Raw genomic sequence first — 15,052 nt, forward strand, 5'->3', positions numbered from 1 at the left:
CTGCAGCGGACGTAAATATGGTCATAAAACTTGGAGCCCCGGCGACAATATCGCGTATAGCCCCCAATGCAATCGAGTGGCTAGATAAGGAACGTGCCGCAAATCGGCCGAGCAGCTAGCGCACGTTCACGTGATGGGCACGCCGATCCACCCGGCCAGGTACATTTACCCACCGACAGGTAAATCACTAAACTGGTACAACCACAACAATCCACCGACGTGGGCGATAATGAATAACGAGCACAATTAACAGCGGGCGATGTGCTAAATGTTGATACAAATGGCTTATCTTGTCACCGATATTTGGCATCAGACAACCGGCAGATTTGCTAATGATTATGTTCTGCTCCAAGATTTCAGACTCCTTCAGACTTCTGGTAGAAATGGACTTAGCAGAGATGGCTGACAGCAAACACGGCCAATCACCGCTGTCTGAGTTGTCCGAGAGCGGCAAATAGATAACTTGGTGCCTGGAAATGTGTGCCAGTGAAAAATATTGAATCTGTCATTACTCATCCGCCATGTGTGCTTAGCAGAGCACTTCGAACAGAAGCGGTGCAGATAACATTTGCCGCGAATGCCCAAAAGTAGGCAACGTTTCGAAAAGTGGTGAAATTGTGGCACCAAAGGCCTTTTAACATTGTTGTGAATAAAATGTGTGATAATATCAAGCCTTTGCTTTAGAAATATGTTTTTCTGGTCAGGGTATCTAGTAGCCATTAAATTTATAGACCAGACACAAAATTTATTACATCATATACAAACTACACAACTGCTATAGATATTAAACACCTTTATTTAGCTACCATCAACACATCAAAATGCCTTGTAGAGTCGGCGATATGGATTCTATTTCCGCTCGATTTCAGCCCAGTGTAAGAATTGGCAATTGGGTGGAAGAAAATTGCCTTGAAGAGGTAAGTCACTGAATATGAACTACTGAGTAAATAGTTGGTAAGCATACCATATTTTTCAGGACAAAATAGTAAACTTTAAGAAACAACGCGATCGCGGAGAACTTTTGGTGGAAAAGGCACGCATTTTGTATGACAATTTCCACAAGGAGATCGTTTTGGCTGCTCCCAAGCAAACCATTATATTCGGAGCTATTGTGCAACTAATGCCCATCCATATAAACATCAGTGATATGGACACAACCGATCTGAATGCCGCCTTGTCGGTTGTGATCAACGAAAAGGTGGTGCGAAAAAGCCAGTCAATCAATGAGGACTGTGAGCTATCCGTGGCGCCTTCGAAGCGGCCTTGTGTGCGAAACTCCTTCAAAATAGTCAGTGGAGATGGTCGGGATCGCACTGGGGAGAACATCAAGTATGGGCAGCGATTCCAGCTGCAGTGCATGGCTTCGGAACACGATCCCATAGTACTGTACAGTGGGCCAAAGCGGTGCAATCTGCAGCAGGGTGTCCATGCCACCTATTTGTCGCACAAAAACGGGGAGCTCAATCTCAACCTGGGACTTGTGCACCGCAGTGTAACTAGCTCCTAAAAATACCATAGTTTATTTATATCTCAATATGGTTTTCCTATAGAAATTGTCATGCCCAGACTACGATATACCCATAGCATACACGAATTGGTTCTGCAGACATGTAGATCCAAAGCAGCGTTTTGAAAGCGAAGGAGAAGATATACCTGTAATTATAATAATTATAATATTTATTTAATAGCAATATTTATCATCTATAACCGCAGAGCAATTCCCCTTTGGTAATCGTGCATGCAACCACAAATCGAAATCTAGCTGCCGAAAATGTTCTAATCCAAACCCTTTTTGGCCCCGAATTTCTGGTGTCCGTGCAAAACTATCGCAATATCTACAGGCATGAGATTTGGAAGAACGTATGGATGATTAGCAACGGACACCAGACTGGATCAAAGTCTGCAAATTCTACGTCTCATTAATTTAGCTTTCAAGCAGTTAGGTGTGTTATGTGAACTTGATTTTTATGTGGCGTACATTTAAATTTCGCACATTGACTTTGTCGAGCCGAGCCCCTACTGTTTGGCCTAGATAGAAATTGGCACTTCACAGCAAGTAAGGGGAGAAAAATTGGAACGGCACTTAAGATTATTGGTTAATGAGCATTAAGGTTCTGCAAATAACTTACTATGTATTCAAATCCTAGAAGTGTAATAAAATAAATGCTTGGAAATGCAATTTTGTTTTTGTTTTTCGCAGAATTAATAAAGTGAGTTGCCAACCAAAATATCGACCCCCCACCTACGCCCCCACTTAACGGGGTCTCTTCCCATGCAAAAGTGTGCCGTTTGGGCGATAAAACCACTCGAAAATAACACCATACCAGTCCTATAAATAGAGAACAACTGCAGCACAATCGACACACTCAACCTTTGCCATGTCTTCGGTTAACAATCTAGTGAAACTATCGATCCTGCTCCTAGCTGTGACTTTTGTTCACAGTGATATGGATGTGGCGGAAGAGTCACGCATTATTGGTGGCCAGTTTGCTGCTCCGGGACAATTTCCCCATCAGGTGTCCCTTCAGCTCAATGGACGCCATCACTGCGGTGGTTCCCTGATCTCCGACACGATGATCGTGACAGCTGCCCACTGCACCGTGGGCCAGAATCCCGGTCAGATGAAGGCGATTGTGGGAACAAACGATTTGAGCGCCGGAAATGGTCAGACCTTCAACATTGCCCAATTCATCATACATCCTCGCTACAATCCGCAGAGCCAAGACTTTGATATGTCGCTGATTAAGCTGAGCAGCCCGGTTCCGATGGGAGGAGCTGTACAAACCATTCAACTGGCAGATTCGGACTCCAACTATGCCGCGGATACGATGGCGATGATTAGCGGATTCGGCGCCATCAATCAGAACTTGCAGCTGCCCAACCGTTTGAAGTTCGCCCAGGTGCAATTGTGGAGCCGTGATTACTGCAACTCCCAAAACATTCCCGGCCTCACGGATCGCATGGTATGTGCAGGACATCCCAGTGGCCAAGTGAGCTCCTGCCAGGGTGACTCCGGTGGTCCGCTGACTGTCGATGGCAAGCTCTTCGGTGTGGTGTCTTGGGGATTCGGTTGCGGAGCCAAGGGACGTCCGGCCATGTACACCTATGTGGGTGCTCTCAGGTCCTGGATCAAACAGAATGCCAATGTGTAAATGGAAAATGATTTTGTGAAGAAAATAAACCCGCTTTACAGCTTGAGTAAACTTCTGCAATGTTATACAACTGCGTTTTATAATTTATATAACCCTTTTCGAAAAGTTTATTTTGTTTCTGCAACTTAATATTGCTTAAAATACACGCTTTCCTCTATTTTGTTTCTTATCATCCAAAACAATCAAAAAATTTTGTAAGATTCAAAAATATTTCTGGCCCTATGTTATTTACTTACACTCATGTAAAATAGTATTCCAATAGAATTTTTACACGGCAAAAGAAAAACCTTCCGCTAGATGGCTCTTAGTTCTGCAAATGACCCATAGATGGCTACAGCATATCTGATGTTTGTTAGAGACTTATCTTTTAAGCTCTTTCAAGGCAAATTATGAATTGGATCAACTTAAAAATAATAATAATAGTTTACTATTGGTGTAGACCCCATTTTCAGGTCTCTAAGCAAATCAGATGTAACTCCCAAAACAACGCAGAACAAACACATTTTCAATTCACATATTTTATTTATAACTGTATCTTATTCCTTGCACAATATTTGCGTTTTTACTACACATTTACTACGCGCTTAGTTAACTATTGTAAGTTTAGTTTAAAAAAGATTATCGACCACTTCCTATGGCTTTTGGTTTCGTACGTAAAATGTAAATGCAGCCTACAGTGAAGCTCGCTGGCTGGAATAAAACAAAGCAAATGAAAAACAATGCGCAACTGTTGGCTATCGTATTGATATAATATGTACGTTTTAGTCTTGAATAAAACAGTATTTAATCATAGTTATGTACACATTCTGCAGGATGCGATATGAAATTGTATAGTTTAGTATATACACAGTCGCTGTGATTGTGACCTAGCCTAATTCTACAAGAGTTCGATGAACGGTTACAATAGCATATGTGTAAGAATGCGTCCGTTATAAATAGAAGGCACTATGCACATTTGCATTAAGGTCTAACTACTAGGGCCTAACGCTATATATATATTTATCTCGTGTGATATCGGTAGATTGGAAACTGATATATGTAAGTACTACAAGCTGGCTTTGTCCAACAAATAGGATATGTTGTTGTTTTGAGAATCCATCGATAGGAAATGCAACGGATTTGGATTTTCAAAGAGAACACAAAGTTACCCGAAATCTAAAGATCTAAACGTAATTTGGCAACGCTCCTCGTCTAAAAAATAAGCAACACAAGACTGTACCTAAATCGTACGAAAATAAATAAAATCAAAAAAATTTGGTTCGCCATTTCAAGGGATTTACAGAAAGATAGGTATAAGAATTCATATAAACGGGAATGCTCGGGGTCTTGGGCGAAACAAAGGCTATCACCAAATGCTTTCCAACTTAGACTTAGCCTAGGGCTTACCAGCTAAAACATATATTTGGAATGAGGCTTTCGCAGAGCCATTTGATGACATTTGTAAAATTCATAAATAATTCGGACACAGAGTCAAGGTTCACACTTTCCGTAAATTGTGCTAAATGTTTACAAATTTAAATGCAAAAATTGCGCTACGACTTCGCTTTGTTGGCCAGCACTGGTCCTTGGCCGGGCTCCATTAACCTAATCCTAAGTGCTGCGACTTAGGGCTAGAAATCTTATCAACTTATAGCTACTGTACAGCAGTCGTTCTTTTTTCAGTGTCTGTTTGTCTAGTCTGTGGATGTGTGGTACTTAGGGCTAAGTAACGTCTACTCTGTTGTTTGGAAACATATAAATTTTTTATAATATATATAGATAGCATGGCAAGTGATGCTGCTGCTGCTTCTGCTGCCATCCGATCGACCCTCTGTCACTCCCACTATTGCACATGCCTCGGGGGAATCTAACTACTCCAACTCCTGTCGCCACTTCATGTCCTGCCTCTGCTTCCACTTCTCGTCCTGCTGCTATGCATGTGGTTGTTGGTGTCGCCGCGAAGTGGGCAACAGGAGGTTGCCCCTCGCATAGAAGTAGCCTCACAACTTCGAGCTGTCGTAGTTCTCGAGGGTCCACTGTTGGCGACTGAGGCTCGCGCTGCACTCCTCCATCAGCAGCTTGTCCTTGCTCTCGCTGATGGCCAGACACTTGCCGGAGGTGCCGTGGTGCAGCTGCTTTGTGTTCTCGCGGTACGTCCAGAACTGAAAGTAGAGGATTCGATTAAATGACTACCACTCTACATCTCTTATTGAATTTAACAGTTGTACAATTTTCTTAAGTTATTTGTAATATATATACGAAAAATTTCGATTACTTTGCAAAATGAAATGACTTTAAGGTCACATTTAAGTATTTATGTTATCACCGTCTATTTTTATCTTACATGCAAGTGAAACACATCGCTCAGAAACATGAAATACATTTTAGAGGAATATTTTCATAGTATCTCCCACCCTTACACATATTTTTTATCCACTCACCTGATTTCCTTTGCCCCCGTGGCATCCGAACAGCGTCACATCCTTGCCGGCATAATCGAGACAGGAGTCGTCGCGACGGATTTCGCCCGCCTTGCTGAGCATCCAGTACTGGGAAAATCGAGGGAAACACATTAATATAAATTGTAATGGCGGGCAATGCGTTTGCCAGTTGCCAAAAGTTTTTCCAGGGCTACAAGCGCACAACTTATTACACACTAATGTTTTATTCAATTAAATGCCAAAAAGCAGCTTCGCTCGTGACTGTGTTTGAGTTTGAGTGTATATATATCGTATCCTGTGTGTGTGTGTGTGAGTAAGGGTGGTCGTGTCTGTGTGCGTGAGTCTGGTTTTTGTCTGAAACTCACTGGCCATGATTATTTATAATTTAAAACACGTTGCCAATGCCAGATGGCCTGAGCTCGGTTCAGATTCTGCTGGTGACTGGAATTGCCTTTGTTTGCCCTGCTCCTGCCACGCCCCCTGATCCGCGCGCGCCCCCACTCTCGCAGCCAGGTCGTGACCAGCCGCCATTTTGTGTTACCATTTCCGTTTCCGCACCGCCTGCCCGGATGGACCACCATCTTTATTTTGTTTATAATGATGCCAGGACTGGAATAATGATGAGACTGGTCAGCGCAGAGGAGGCCTGCAGGTTTTGTGCCATGAATAATTACTGTTATTGTATGACCGTTCAATTAGGGCAGTTTTAAGGAGCATTTGTGAAAAACTGGCTGGTACTACACCCTATTTAAATCGGAAAAACTGGATTCTTCAAAAGGAAATGATTGTGTTCAATATAAGGGAATTTTTATAGAATTTGAAAACTTTAAGACCACTGATTTTTCATTATTTTGTCTTTGATATACTTTTAGCCCTGTAGGCCTTGCAGCTATGCCCCGCATAATCGGAATATTCAGCCTAATGCACACTTTCACTGGCTCGCCAAGGACTTTCCCTTTGCAGCTCCTGCTCATCCGCACTTATTGTTTAGACTTGCAGCCCACTTCCCCCCCGCGATACCAACGTCCTTGGCGGTCTCAATTTGCATTTCTTTTATCAGCGCTTTCTCTTTTCCCTCGCGCTTGTTTTGTGTTTTCTCTGTGTGTGTGTGAGCGAGATGCGTTTTTAATTACGTTTTTTCATTTATCACTACACAGTTTTTATCTAGTGCACTCTTTTTCATTCAACTCCATGCTTTGTCCACCCCCCCGGTGAAAATGTGTTTGCGGGCTGCTGAAAAATATTTTTGCTAGCCTAGACGCGTTTTTCTTCCGCGTGAGCGAAATACTTTCATTATGTGGACAGTACAACCGACGCCACGTTTTCCCACCCTTATCTGTTTTTTTTTTTTTTTTTTTTGTGTGCATATCCTTTGACGTGGTAGTCAAAAGCGTTTTATTTTCCCCTTTACCCATTTGGCTGGATTCGCTTGCTAAATTTTACGATGTGCGAAATTAAAATTTGCGTGCAGAGGAGTGAAAATGTCCACGTTTTTGCTTCGCAAATGTTGATTATTTTAACCGCATTTCCGAGTGCATACAAACATTTGGCGAAATCTTTTTCGTAATTCACCCCCCCCCCCCCCCCCCCCCCCCCTTTTAAATGCGCCTTTCACTTTGTTGCATTGTGCGTGGTGTGTCCGTGGAAAGGGCGTGAGCTTGGGGCTTTAGGCAGTGGGCGTGGCAGTTGTCTGTCTGGGGCGATTTTAGGGCAAGCGGAACGAGGTCAACACGTTTCCCCCACTTTAAATGTTGAATATACAATATCCCCACACATCCGCAGCGTATCTGTGTGAGCGTAAAAGTATCTCAGCTCGTTTTTAGTACACCGCATTGGTGAGGCACAAGGATATTATCTGTATGTGTAAGTTAATCAAAGTTTTAGTTTAGTAAAATATATGCATGGAATTTGATTTTATGTTTTTATGGCTTAAAAGGTTAGCTAGCAAATTGGCATAGGGTATCTTGTAGGCGTGACCCTATAAAATGGCATTCCTTCTAGTTTTGGTGTCAGTTCGTGTTACTGTGAAGGGTTCTATTGTTGCAGTTCATTTATTTGTTTGTTTCCTTATTGTAGTTCAAAATACTTGTCGTAAGTAAGCTTTTAGTATGCCGATTGTAAATGTGTTCCTTTTTTCTGTCTGAATGCATAATAAACGGAAAAGCTGAAGCCAAAGCCAATGCCATGCAAATGATTTATCATTTGACATTATATTTATGATTGTGTTTTAATTAATTTTTGTGACATGGCATAAATCGACCGAAGTACCCAAATATATGCAACTCTTTGTATTTGTGTAAGTATTGGTACGTGCGTGCGTGTGTATGTGTGTGTGTGTGTTGTGTTGGCACGCTTGTTTGCATCCTGTAAAACTGTTAAATTGTCAACGCAATTTCAGTTGGCAACTTTTATTGATACATACTTTCACTTATGCTAGGCAAATAAATTGAATATGAGTTGTTTGCCAGAGAGCAATAAATCCAATATATTTATGTACTCTACAGATATTTGTTATTGTAGCCACAAACTCCGTCAAAATTAGTGCTCAAAACCGCAGGACTTTCACAAGGGTAGAATTTAACAACGGCAATAATATTATTGTTGTCCGTTTTTGTAAGGAGGGGTCCACTTTAAAAACCATTTACTTAAGGAAAGGGACTTCCCATCAGGCACCAAAAATCAAAAGAAATATACAGAAAAAACTTTTCTCACAAAGGAAATGAAATTAGTTGAAGAATTTAGATAATTGGGTTTTAACTAAGAGTATTTTGGGAAAGTTTTAATGAGCTGAGTTGAGAATTGTAGAAAAACGGGAAGCTAAGTTAAGGGATAAGAAGCAGACCAAAATTATTAAAATATAAATAATAAATAGAAAAGTAAAATGGTTTCGGAAGATTGTGATTCAGAAGTTGTAAAATCAATATTATTTTGAGTTACTTCTAGTTTTTTAATAAAAGTTGATAATGGTAATTATAATAGTCCAACTGGATTCATTCACAACCTGAACCTTTTGTAACTTGGTTAAGCGATGATGATGTTATGTGATATGACTGGTGAAAGTAGTTTTTCTAGTGTGAAATTGGGTTTGGATATAGGTTAAAGTTAATTAAGCAAGCGGAAACTTAACAAAAGGATACCAATACTCGAAAATAAAGTGCGAAAAGCGTTAAATCAAAGTCAGAAAAGAATACATCCGCAGCAGAAAAGCGATTGGAAAATAATTTCATAAAGCAACGAGATCGAGAAATCGGTAATCAGGGACTCTGAATCGCCGCCTCCTCCTTTTCTCAGTTCTGAGGATGTGGACATGGAGGTGGATACCTGATTTCCTCCTTGGCCATGGCACTCATAAATGGAAACCGGCGTTTCCTCTTCGGATTTTTCTTTTGCATCCAGACACATGCCGTTGGGCAAATTCGCGATCTGTAAATTAAGTTCACTATATAGCGGATCTGACAACTTGCAAAAAAAATTGAGAAATTAGGGGGAAGTAAAACCCAATCGCCCAAAAGAGTGTTTAGTTTGGGTTCACAGTTTTTAGTAGTAGTTTCGAAAAGAGCGAAAAGTGAAAAAGAGTTCGTTGTTCCTGGCGCGGATTTCTTGAGGCTGGACGGAGTTTGTGGCGGTCGCAGTGCTGCCGAGATGGGGGTCAACAAACCTGGTTTCCACCCTGCCGATGGCAGGGATACGTGCCCACGGCCTTCTTCTGATGCTTCTTGCCAGCCGGTGCGTCCAAGCAGGTGCGACCGCCATAACCTAGGTTTCTTATCTGTGGATTGGATGGTGTTTATGTGTTGTCGTTGGTTTGGATTGGTATTAGATTGGGGATGTTTAGTTGGGTCAAGGGATTGGTTAAGGGTTAAGCATCTAATGTAACTCTGGGAACTTACCTCGCCATGGGCCACCGAATCGCCGGGAATGAAGAGCTCGGGGTAAATGTTGTCCAGATACCACTTGAAGCTTTTGCACTTGAGATCGTTACTATTTGGAAAGTTGTAGATATAAATGAAAGATCTGAGAAACTGGTAATTATTGGTAGCACTTACCGGAGCTTCCTGCGATCGCTGACATCGCCCCAGTCGCCCTTGTCGTTGCCGATGCGATGGTAGTAGTACTGCGAGTACTCATCCATCCAAACCTCGGCCAACCGCACGGAGTTCTTCTTCAGCACATTCACGCCAGAACGCCACTGCAATTAAGGGAGAACAGGACCAAGATGGCCATGAGTGGGTGGTCAACGGGGCGGCAGGGCGCAATCAATGGGCGGCAGCCGGTGTGCCCGAGTCAATGGAAATATTTGGTCAGCAAACAGAGGCGAGTGGCGGAGTTTCAGGGGGGACCAGGCGGAGTGGACAACAAAGCCTAATTACCTGAATGAGTAGCTTTTGCTTAGTGGCATTAGGTGGCTCCAGTGGCAGCCAGTTCTCAGCCCTTTTGCGGTTTTGTCCTGGCCAGCTGGCCATCTGTCTTGGCCCCTCCCTTTGTGTCTTTTCCGCCCTTTGTCCCCAGTATGCGAACAATGTCCGCCTGTTGTGTGTCTTGTTTTGTGTTCGTGTGTCCACTGTACAGGTGTCTGTGCTTGTGCATTGCTGCATCCTCGACGGCACCAGGAAAGTACTTGGCCCACAGGGGAAGTGTGCTGGCATTTATTGAAAACGCTGCCTGGTTTTGGCCGTAAATTGTGAGGGGCAATGGAATCACCAGCTTTGCGATAAATACAACGATCTGTGGCGATTCCTTTGAAGCCATCAGAGATTGTGTTGCCTACAGGTGCAAAATCCTATTGAATTGTTTTGCATTGTTTATAATTCTTTTTTTGAGTGAGATTAATTATAGTAATGTGTGTAGAATTGGACTACATATGGAGTTAGGTTGCTCGTATTTATCTGTTTGGTTTGTTATTATGTTTTATTTGATTTCAATTCTATTGTTTCTGTGCGTTATTTTATTGCATTGTGCAACACGGTAATTAAAATCTATAATTCGCTACTGCAAACTAACTTTCATAGAGATATAAAATTATTGAGTGCCATTAGATTAGCCATTGTTATATCATTGTTATATTATTTGGCATTAATTTGAAAAATATTTCATTCTGAATATTCTTCATCCTGTCTAATACATATTGTTCCCTACAGAATCTATCTGGAAAGGTCAACCCCTTTGAGTTTTACTGGTGATTATCGAGGCCCAACCAACTCCGCTGGGAATTGGCAGGTGCCCAATTGGTTAGTTCCACTCTAGGGATATTCGGGCTTTTGTATGTGTTACGCCATTGACATCAAAACAGTTGCCAAACTTTTGTCAAGCGTAAACCGTTGATAATTGAAGCTGCTCCAAAAAGTGAAGATCCGGGGGAATAATGGATGGTTGTGGTTGGGGAATGGGGGTTCTCGTTGGAGCGGGTGAACTCAACAAATATACACACACTAACAAACACCATCACAATCACTAGATACCATGCTGCAAGGACAGCCGCAGTGCATGTCCATGTCAGTGAGCGGGTGTGTGTGTGTGTGTGTGAGAGAGGAGAGTCCTTGTGAGTCCATGTCTGTGCCATGTGTGCCATGTTGCAGCTCTGCGGCTACTATTCGACAGAAAGGAGGGATGGGCGGCGCGGGGTCACCAGGATTGGGCTACTGTTTACCAAACACGAAGCTCTGGACCGGATTGGTAACTGGTCCTGAGGCTACCCACTCATGTGGGCCAGGAGTTTTAAATTCCAGCAGACCCACTGCCGTTCCCTAATGAGCAGTGGGCTCTGTCCATCGGAATTGGTTTTGTGTCTGTCTGCCATGATTTGCCATTTTCTGTTCGGGTTTCTTTTCAATAATTGATCGATAGCACTTACCTTGTAGGGCGAACGTTTCCGGAATATGTGACCCACGTGGGAGCAGGGCACTATCTCCAGGGTGCCGCCGCACATCCAGGTCTTGAAGGATAGCTCCAGATTCTCGCCGCCCCAAATATCAAATCCAGAGTCATAGGTGCCCAGTCGATCGAAGAACTCCCTGTCGATGGAGAAAAGTCCGCCGGCCATTGTGGGTGAGTAGACGGGTTCGGCGGTGCTCTGGAAAATATGAAGCAGGAAGAACCAAAGGTAAGAGCAATTTCATTTGGCTAATTGATACTCGCCAGCGCTGAACCAGAGATAAGCACTGAGGAGGATGTGCCACAAGTGGCATAGCACCTGAGCAAACTTTTCGCAGTCAGCCACCCAACATTTTCACCCATCTTTTTTGGGTAGCAAAAAGTTTTCTTTCCCCCAACAGATTTTTTTTTTTTGGTTACTTTCAACAGCTTGCCACAAAATACTTGAGGCTACGTTTTATTTAGTACAACATTCTCATTGCTCCCCCGCCTCGAAAGTCCCTCTCTTTCTATCTTCTAAGGGCTATCTCTTTCACACTTTCCATCTGCTTTCACAATGGAGAATTCGGTTGTAATTGAATATTTGGTCTGGGGCCCTGGATTTCGCTGCTGGTAGCATTTAATTGGAGAATTTCATTCTATACTGGAGTGCAATTTAATACCTTTGCTTTTGCCTGAATTTGTAGTTTTGCTTGTGCCGGTGCTGTGTTTGCACTTTTGTTGATGCCAGCCACCAGCTGTTATAAAATAATTAAAAATAAATAAAGTTTTGCACTGGTATTTACTTTGTTTTGCTCATTTGTGTGCTGCAGTGGAAAATAAATTTTTAGGCTAAATAATTCAGAAAGTTGTAATAGCACGTTATTCTCTCCTGAATCCTGATGGTCAAGTACTTTTTTGGACACTCCTCACGTTTTGTAGTGTGTCTTTTGTTTAGCTTAGAGCTTCATTGAGGTTTTGCTAAGAGATTTGCACTTGGTTGTAATTGTTTTAATAAATTTCAACCAGAAAGTTGTGCAGTCTGGGCATGCATTGTCTCGTAATTGTTAATCAATTATGTGGGAATGAGCATTTTTATTCACATAATATATTTATTGTGATTGCCTTTCATTGAACGGATTGTTCTCTGGGGAGACATCATAATAATTTTCGTTATTACGGAACAATGCGAAATATGCGACATCGGTTGCCACCAGTAATTATTGCGTATACGCAACGTGGGAAAGGCCAAAAGGATACAACCAGGAATGCCCGGCTAAGTTAACATACACAATTGCAGGTCATGTAATTGAGTTTCATGAGCGAAAAAAAAGAACGCTGACAAACGTAAAACAGAAAATGGCAAAATAAATGAAATTGTCACAGCAAAGGCCCAAGGGGAAAAGCCGGGAAAAACCGTGCAGCCAGGATGAGTGGAAGACAGCTAAAAACGTGTAACTTAAAGTCAACAAGAAGTGGGTGATCCAAAAAGAAAAAACATCCGGCTACCGGGCAACCAAGTGAAATCTCCAAACGCGACAAGTGCCACTGTTCTCCGGCGCAGGGAAAACCCGCAGCGGAGGGGTTAGGGTCCGTCCGGAAAATTCGCAGTGTGACATTTAATAAACGCCTGCAATGGCTCGCTGAAAACGGGAGATGACTCAAAAACTAAAGCGACAGGCCCAACAATGTGAACGAATATGCGAAACGCACCGACTGGCGGGGGGCAGTGGAAAATGGCGGGCAGGAAGGGGATAAAGTTGTACTGGCATGCGGGCGGCCATTTTTTGTTGCCACCGGAAGTGACAGAACAAATAGCAAAAGTGAAAAGCTTCAAGGTGGTTCCGGGGGGTCGAAGCCGTGGTTTTCTGCATGCGAGTGTAAAAAAGATTTCTTTTGTTGTTATTACCCAAACAAGCTTCGGTTCTGTTCTTCTTTTTTTTACGCTTTTCCTGTGTGTGTATCCGCTTTTGCTTTCCGTTTTCTCCGCTCGGGAAATGGAAGTAAAAGGCACAAACACTATATATGTATATATTTGTATATGTATTGAAAAAAAAACAAAAAAAGTTTCTCCATAACGGGAATAAACTGAAATGAAATAAAATGCAGAGCTGAATAAATAAATATACACGAAAATATGAGTGAAGCGTGCTGCCGCCGCTGCTGCAGTTGCACTTGCTGTTTGTGCAAACAACGCGGCAGAACTTTTCGCTTTTCCAAGCCCTCGCACCCCCATTTTCCCGTTTTCCCATTTTCCTGTTGGCCCGCATTTGTGTGTGTTTGCCGTTGGCTGCATATAATGCAGCTTAAATGATTTAAAAGCGGGCAAATAAACGCAATTTTTATGGCCGTGTCATGTGGCGTTTGCAGGGTTGGGGGATCAGAAAATAAAAATGAAAATCGTGGCAGGAACCAAAGAAAATTGGCAAATAAATTTTGAAATGCAACCGCAACTAAATAATTTTAAATTTATAGATTCTAAACCGAATCTAAGATTTTATATAGCAAAAAAACTCGTTCACATAATTATAAGCAAATAATATAGCTTTAATTATTTAAATTACATTCCACAAGTGCTGCTTTTCATTTACGCATGAAAACCCATTTTTTGTCCCATTTATAAACAAAGTGGCAATTAATTGCGTTTTTTGTTTGCTTAAATTGTTTGCTTAAAACAAACCTTTGATCGCACGTTTAAATCAATCAATTGCGTATTTAAGCGGACAAAGTATTTTTAAATCAACCAATAAGTTGATATAAGAAATAAATTTTCAGTAAGCCCTTTTGTTCACGTTGCTTTCCTTTTGGGGGAGTATATTTTTTACCTCTAATCCTGCCACAAGGCCACTTTGCGTAACTTTGCGTAACTTGGCAGAGCGAGGAGCTTAAATAAAAATTCCTGGCCAGGAACAATCAATTATTCGAGAGCATCTCATATAAACAACAAGCGAAGGAATAAAACAAATTTTTCCAAGGCTGCGAAATAGAGCTTAAAATGACAAAATGTCAAAAGTAACTCCAGCACATTTCTCTTTCACTTGGCAATTTGGATATCAAAATAAATCACCGGGCATTCATAATGGTTAAAGTGTGTGACACACTTTATGATGAGAAATGAGGGGCGCTTCTCGCAGGGTTGTCGTCCGCCCTTCGAGGACCGACTCAACCGCAAATTAAGCAAGCGAAACCTCAGAATGCGGTTCGGTTTTAAAGGCCTGGCTTTGTGAATAATGTGCTAACCTGCTGTGGCTTTCAAGCCAAGACGCCTGAGAAAACCCAACCACCCGGCGTCCTTCAGCCGTAAAACCTCTTTAGCGGAGGTGAATGTGGGAGTGGCGCATCAGCGTATCCACATTAACATCAAATAAAACAGTCACGTCGAGCGGCAGGAGGCGACCAAAAAAAAGAAAATATGCCCAGGAATATCGTAAATGTCAGTGGAGCCTTTCGACTGGCTGGTTCTCGGATGTCTTAGGAACGAGGCGCTCTGGATTCCCTCCGGGCACGCACCAAGTGCCGATGGGTCTCTTAGCGCACAGCAGGCAGCGATCCAGGGGGTAGCAGGCGATGATAATGTTTAAAAAATGCAACACCTAGGGGATGCCAAGGAGAAGATACCCTGTAAATAAT

At 42.3% G+C, this 15,052-nt stretch overlaps 3 protein-coding genes across 5 annotated transcripts in view; 2 read left to right on the forward strand and 1 right to left on the reverse strand.

Moving 5' to 3' along the window:
• The first annotated feature begins 708 nt into the window (after positions 1-708).
• Positions 709-2,179, forward strand: LOC6734803 (cilia- and flagella-associated protein 161). Its single transcript, XM_002081770.4, has 4 exons — positions 709-917; positions 977-1,492; positions 1,551-1,655; positions 1,714-2,179. The coding sequence occupies exons 1-4, from the start codon at positions 822-824 to the stop codon at positions 1,921-1,923; spliced, it is 927 nt and encodes a 308-aa protein (XP_002081806.2). The 5' UTR covers positions 709-821; the 3' UTR covers positions 1,924-2,179.
• An 86-nt stretch (positions 2,180-2,265) lies between these two features.
• Positions 2,266-3,229, forward strand: LOC27208193 (trypsin-1). The gene has a single exon (XM_016183806.3). The coding sequence runs from the start codon at positions 2,379-2,381 to the stop codon at positions 3,150-3,152; it is 774 nt and encodes a 257-aa protein (XP_016028014.1). The 5' UTR covers positions 2,266-2,378; the 3' UTR covers positions 3,153-3,229.
• A 425-nt stretch (positions 3,230-3,654) lies between these two features.
• The window catches only part of LOC6734804 (putative polypeptide N-acetylgalactosaminyltransferase 9), a 58,087-nt gene continuing 46,689 nt past the window's right edge, over positions 3,655-15,052 (reverse strand). For 2 of the 3 annotated variants that reach the window (XM_016181792.3, XM_016181794.3), the window contains 6 exons: positions 11,424-11,642; positions 9,619-9,761; positions 9,463-9,553; positions 9,231-9,341; positions 5,573-5,680; positions 3,655-5,293 (listed from right to left, as the gene is read on the reverse strand). In XM_016181792.3, coding sequence (XP_016028015.1) covers positions 5,132-5,293; positions 5,573-5,680; positions 9,231-9,341; positions 9,463-9,553; positions 9,619-9,761; positions 11,424-11,642 — 834 coding nt within the window. In that variant the 3' untranslated portion in view covers positions 3,655-5,131. Of the gene's footprint in view, positions 5,294-5,572; positions 5,681-8,893; positions 8,996-9,230; positions 9,342-9,462; positions 9,554-9,618; positions 9,762-11,423; positions 11,643-15,052 lie in introns of all 3 variants that reach the window. The other variant, XM_016181793.3, reaches the window with a different exon arrangement.

The sequence above is a fragment of the Drosophila simulans genome, chromosome 2R, assembly GCF_016746395.2.
Source record: "Drosophila simulans strain w501 chromosome 2R, Prin_Dsim_3.1, whole genome shotgun sequence".
NCBI lineage: Eukaryota > Metazoa > Arthropoda > Insecta > Diptera > Drosophilidae > Drosophila > Drosophila simulans.

Excerpts from the sequence above, each read along its gene's own strand:
- LOC27208193 (XM_016183806.3), top strand. The coding sequence starts at position 2,379 with ATGTCTTCGGTTAACAATCTAGTGAAACTATCGATCCTGCTCCTAGCT.
- LOC6734803 (XM_002081770.4), top strand. The coding sequence starts at position 822 with ATGCCTTGTAGAGTCGGCGATATGGATTCTATTTCCGCTCGATTTCAG. Across the intron at positions 918-976 it reads AAGAAAATTGCCTTGAAGAG|GACAAAATAGTAAACTTTAA; the intron begins GTAAGTCACTGA and ends CATATTTTTCAG. Across the intron at positions 1,493-1,550 it reads TGGGACTTGTGCACCGCAGT|AAATTGTCATGCCCAGACTA; the intron begins GTAACTAGCTCC and ends GTTTTCCTATAG.